Source organism: Bison bison, unplaced genomic scaffold, assembly GCF_000754665.1.
Source record: "Bison bison bison isolate TAMUID 2011002044 unplaced genomic scaffold, Bison_UMD1.0 scf7180017864078, whole genome shotgun sequence".
NCBI lineage: Eukaryota > Metazoa > Chordata > Mammalia > Artiodactyla > Bovidae > Bison > Bison bison.
The window spans coordinates 328,113-332,880 of record NW_011494650.1 but is presented as its reverse complement, the minus strand read 5'-3'; the positions used below and the strand labels follow the sequence as shown (position 1 = coordinate 332,880).

At 61.6% G+C, this 4,768-nt stretch overlaps 2 protein-coding genes across 4 annotated transcripts in view; both read right to left on the bottom strand.

Annotated features, from left to right (window-relative positions):
• TONSL (tonsoku-like, DNA repair protein) overlaps nt 1-127 on the bottom strand; it is a 12,241-nt gene extending 12,114 nt beyond the window's left edge. The window contains exon 1 of the mRNA XM_010837575.1: nt 77-127. Coding sequence (XP_010835877.1) covers nt 77-127 — 51 coding nt within the window. The remainder of the gene's footprint in view (nt 1-76) is intronic.
• A 3,650-nt stretch (nt 128-3,777) lies between these two features.
• CYHR1 (cysteine/histidine-rich 1) overlaps nt 3,778-4,768 on the bottom strand; it is a 14,222-nt gene continuing 13,231 nt past the window's right edge. For all 3 annotated transcript variants that reach the window (XM_010837574.1, XM_010837572.1, XM_010837573.1), the window contains one exon: nt 3,778-4,528. In XM_010837574.1, the coding sequence (XP_010835876.1) occupies nt 4,137-4,528 (392 nt within the window). In that variant the 3' untranslated portion in view covers nt 3,778-4,136. The remainder of the gene's footprint in view (nt 4,529-4,768) is intronic.

The window sequence follows — 4,768 nt, the reverse complement described above, 5'->3', positions numbered from 1 at the left end:
CTCTGCAGAGAGAATAACAAGGCCTGAGCGCTGAGCCTCTCCGCACGGGAGGGCCAGGGCCGTCTCCAGCCCCCGCGCTCGGGCGCTTTTCTCTGGACTCACGGCGAAGCTCGCGCTCCAGGCCCATCCTGTAGTCGCCGCGCCCGGGGTTCCGGACTTCCCGCGCTCTCTGCTGGCGCGGCGGCCCCGCCCTTCCTGGCCCCGCACGCAGGCCCGGTCCTGCTGCGGAGCATCTCGGGAAGTGTAGTCTAGGCGCCCAAAGCATCCTGGGAGTTGTAGTAGGGCTGCGCTAGCGCTCGAAGCGTGGAAGGCGCCTTCAGCCCCCGGGTCTTCTGCGCGCGGAGCCCGGGTCCCGCCCCACGATCGCGCAGCGGCCCTTGGGGTGAGGTCTCCCGGGCTCCCGCCGCTTGCTGCCGCTGTTCTGGACACCCGCGCGACCTGGTCTGAGGAACGCACTGCCCTCGCAGGGGAGGAGAGGAAGGCCTCGGGGACCACGGGCACTTGGGCGCTCGGATCTGTGTCCCCGCAGAACCCGCATCAGCCGCGAACGTGCCGGAGTCCTCACACGCGGGAACTCCGACCTCCAGTGCTGCCGGCGGGAGCGGGGTGGGGGGGGGTTGAGTTCCAAAATGAACTGAACTTCTCAGTGTGCTCGACGGTTGTATTCCTGGAAAACTCAGCGTGCGCTCGTTAAAACTGCAAAACCGTCGTGTGCTGAGAGGTAAAGGGGGCAGGATCCGAGCCTGGAGCGCTGTGGCCTCAAAGCCGGGAGATCCGGGGCGTGGGGAGCCCTGGCGACCTCTAAGTGCCCGTCCTGTACCCCACGCCTGGAGAACCAAACACCTGCTAGGCCGTGTGGCTCTGTCCCCGCTGCCACTGCGGGTCCCTGGGCCCTAGGTGCCAGGGCTAGCGCCCCAAAGGCCCTAGAGGAGGTCTGGAAGGACTGGGAGGCAAATGTAATGAAATGGGGCTTCCCTGAGACCGTAAAGAATCTGCCTGCAATGCAGGAGACCTGAGTTTGATCCCTGGGTCAGGAAGATCCCCTGGAGAAGGGAATGCCTATCCATTCCAGTATTCTTGCCTGGAGAATTCCATAGACAAAGGAACCTGGCCGGCTGTAGTCCATGGGGTCACAAAGAATCAGAAATGGAGTCAGACCCAATGGGGTAAAACTCTCAGCCAGTGGATGGGCAGCAAGGCCTGTTGGGGAGGGAGCTGTATAGAGGGCTGCTGGTCCTCAGGTCCAGGGAAGGTTGCCCAGGGCCAGTGGGTGGCTGCAGGGGTGGGGTGAGGCTGAGCTTGGGGAGCTGCAGGAGGGCCTACTCTCAGCCTCCTTGAAGGGTGTAGGGCTCTCCACTGCCCCCCACCGTCCCCAACATGGATCCCAGGGACAGGAAACCAAGGTGGCTGCTTGGCAGGTGGGCTGTGAGGTTCCAGGGGCACAGTGAGATGCAGGGTGGGGATGGGGGAGTCAAGTCGTGGGAACAGACTGTCCCAGCTGAACAGGGTGTCTCCCAACACCTCTGTGCCTCCAGCCCTCCAGCACCAGCATCCATAGGGCAGCTCAGGTTCTGGGCCTGATCCCATTTCATAGAGGACCCAGCTTCTCTAGCCTTGGCCTTCTGCACCCGTCAGACAGGGATGCACATCCAAGGCACTGCCAGCCAGAGCTGGGGGCCTGGGGTGAGGAGACTGCAAGTTGAGGCCAGCCTCAGCCCCTGGCTGGGAGACCCATCCGTGAGGCTGTCTTGTAAGGAAATACAAACAAAACTTGGCTTGGAACTTTTTAAAAACTATAGAGACAGAAAATATCCAAAGAGATTATAGACCACAAAAGCAACATAGTATGTTGTAAAAATACCTCTTGACTCCTCTTTTTAAAAAATTATTTTTTATTATTTTTGTAAATGTCTCACTTTGGGCTGAGAAATGTAGTGTTTAGAAGGAAGTGGGTGAGAGGGGGAAGTGGGGCTCGACCTGTGCCCCCAGGCCTGCCCCCGCATCTGCTGAGGTTGCGCCCCCACATCTGCTGAGTTTGCACCCCCACCTTCACCAGCTCAGGATGCTAAGATGGACTGGGATCCTGGAGACAGACCACTGGGCCTTCTCCTTTCTAACAACATGACTCGGACACCCTCCAGTAAACCAGTGACTCCTGGTGAGATGCCACAAGCAGGTTCATGGCACCAGCCTCCATCGGTGGCCAAGAACACTACAGTGTCCCAGGGTGCCCATCTCCACAGGCTGTAAGGCTCAGCTGCTGAGGTGACTGTCACAGGGTGTGGCTGTGGGATAGATTAGTAGTCTCGGGCACCCCTACGGGGGGAGCCTTGCCTGGGCACCAGCCTCCCCCGCCCAGTGCTGGCTCGCAGGCCGCTGGAGCTCCTGGGCTGTGCCCCTCCGTGCACAGCTGACCTGGGGTGGCAAAGTGCCGCTCCTCCTGGCCCTCCCCACACACGCAGCATGGCTCTCCCGGCCTTGGTTTCGCCCCCGTCACACACCTTCACCTGCCCACCCAGGCGGCCTGGCCCTCTGCTACCTCAGCTTCACACAGGCACCCACACACACACAGACCAGGTGAGCCTGCCCTGTCCTGCCTTCCCCCCCCCCCAACATGGTCACTTCGGAACCCACAGAAAGGGTGTTTGGCCCCAAAAGACCTGAGATGGTGTCACGGCACCATTCCACACACAGGAGATGCAGCCTGCGTGGACCTGAATGTCCTCACCTGTGCCCACCGGCAGGTGCAGGCAGCCCTGGAGGGCAGTGGGACCACAGCAGGGTGTGGCTGGGAGTCTTTCTTTGTGGAGGGGAGGCAACACTGAGTCGGCCTTGCAGGAGTCGTCTCCCGCCAGCACCATGCCCTGGGTGTGGAACAGGGGAGCCCTGGGCCTGGGAGAGCTGCCTTGGCCACTAGGAACTGGGCTCAAGCTGTACCCCACAGCTCCTTCACCCCTCTGCTCAGCTCCCACCAGAGGGCCAGGAGAGAGCAGCCCCCAGAGACAGGCCAGGGGGGCCCTGCCCACCAAGCCTGAAGTGGGGGCCAGGCCACCAGGCGCTGCTCCAGGCCCAGGTGGGCTGGCCTGCGGGGAGGGAACCAGCTCTTTGGTACTGAAGCTGTGAGTGCGGGGAGCCTGGTCTCAGCAGGGCCCGCACCTGCTTCAAGAGCAGGCCTCGGGGTCCCAGGCAGGGCTCCTCCCCCCGTGAGGCCCACAGGCCTGCACCTCGGGGGGCCACCTCCCTAGGGGAGGAACCACCTCCCTGGGGAGGAACCACCTTCCTTGGGGAGGAACCACCCTGCCCAGCGCTGACTTCCACTGGATGCAGGACCAGCGGATGGTCCCTGAGAGCAGTCTGGGGGCAGCTGGACCACTCAGACCCTCAGCCAGCCAGGCCTGCTCACTGCCAGCGCACCCCAAAACTCTCCTCATGACCTGAAGACACTGAGTCCTTGAGACTGAATAGAGAAGATAGAGTCTCTTTTGCTAAATTTGTGTAACTTAGACAAGAGCCCATAAAGGGTTTATTTTCCTGGGAAGAGACAGAAAATCACCCTGCATTCCGAAGAGCCTGCTGAGCCCTGTAGCTAAGCCTTGCCTCCCTGGAGCAGCTGGGGGTGGGTGTGCTGGGGAAACTGACTGCTCGCTCCCCGAGGCCTACAACAGAGGGGGCAGCAACTCCAAGTCTCTCCTGAGGGATGGGCTCTGACCTTGGCCAAACTGAAGACCCCATTCTGTTCAACTATAGCCACGCCTTCCTCTTGAACAAAACAGAAAGTAGGAAACAAGGGTGCCTTTTTAATTGCAATCAAATATGCTGTCTGTGGTCAGTGCCCCCGAGCCCGGCCCAGAAGCTGTGGGTGGCTCGGTGTGCAGCCCAGAGCAGGCATGGGGCCCACTGCACGCTGGGGCTGGGGCCAGGCAGCTGAGCCACGCCACACCCCTTGGGTCCCCAAGCAGTGTCTCCTCTTCGGGGCCCAGCCTCCGGCGCCCAGGACAGGGGAGGTGGGGCAGAGGGCGAGGGGGCTCCCACCTTCGCACACACATGCAGACATCCCAGGGTTCGCTTCCGTCCCTTCTCCGCTGAGATGGGCAAGGGCGCGGTGCAGCCGCGGCCGTGGGCGTGGGCGGGGCTGCCTACTTTTGAATCTGGAACAGGAAGAGCCGCAGGTTGATGTTCTTGGCAGCCAGCAGCTTGTTGCACTCCACGGAGTCGACGATGGGCAGCGGCACGTAGTCCGTCTCGTTGCTCTCGTTGGTGAACACAAAGTGGTAGATGACGGGGCTGATCTTCACGTCGTCGTACGGGCCCTTGAGCAGCAGGAAGGAGCACTCCAGGGGCGCAGTGACCTTGCTCTTGAGCAGGAGCTGGAAGGAGAGGGTGCGCTTGCACGAAAGGTTGGGGTTGCGCTCCGAGTCGTTCACGCGTGCCTTCAGGACCCACGTCTGGTTCAGCACCGTGAACCGAGGCGTCTCATAGTACAGACGTGTGATGAAGTCGTCTGTGCGGTACGGCCGGAACTGGACCTCTGTGGAGACAGACAGGCCGGGGCCGGCGGTCAGAGGGGGCAGGGCCAGGGTGGCGCCTTCCCGGCCGGCCGAGGAGAAGGGCTCGGCCAGGGAGGAAGGCAACTTACCCGGACACAGCAGCTCTACTTGTCACAAGGCAAATCAAACCCATTAGGGCAAACGAAGGCGCACGCAAGCTTTGGGGGAACAACTACAAACAGAAAGTGACACTCGTTAGCGGCAGGGAACCCAGAGGCTTT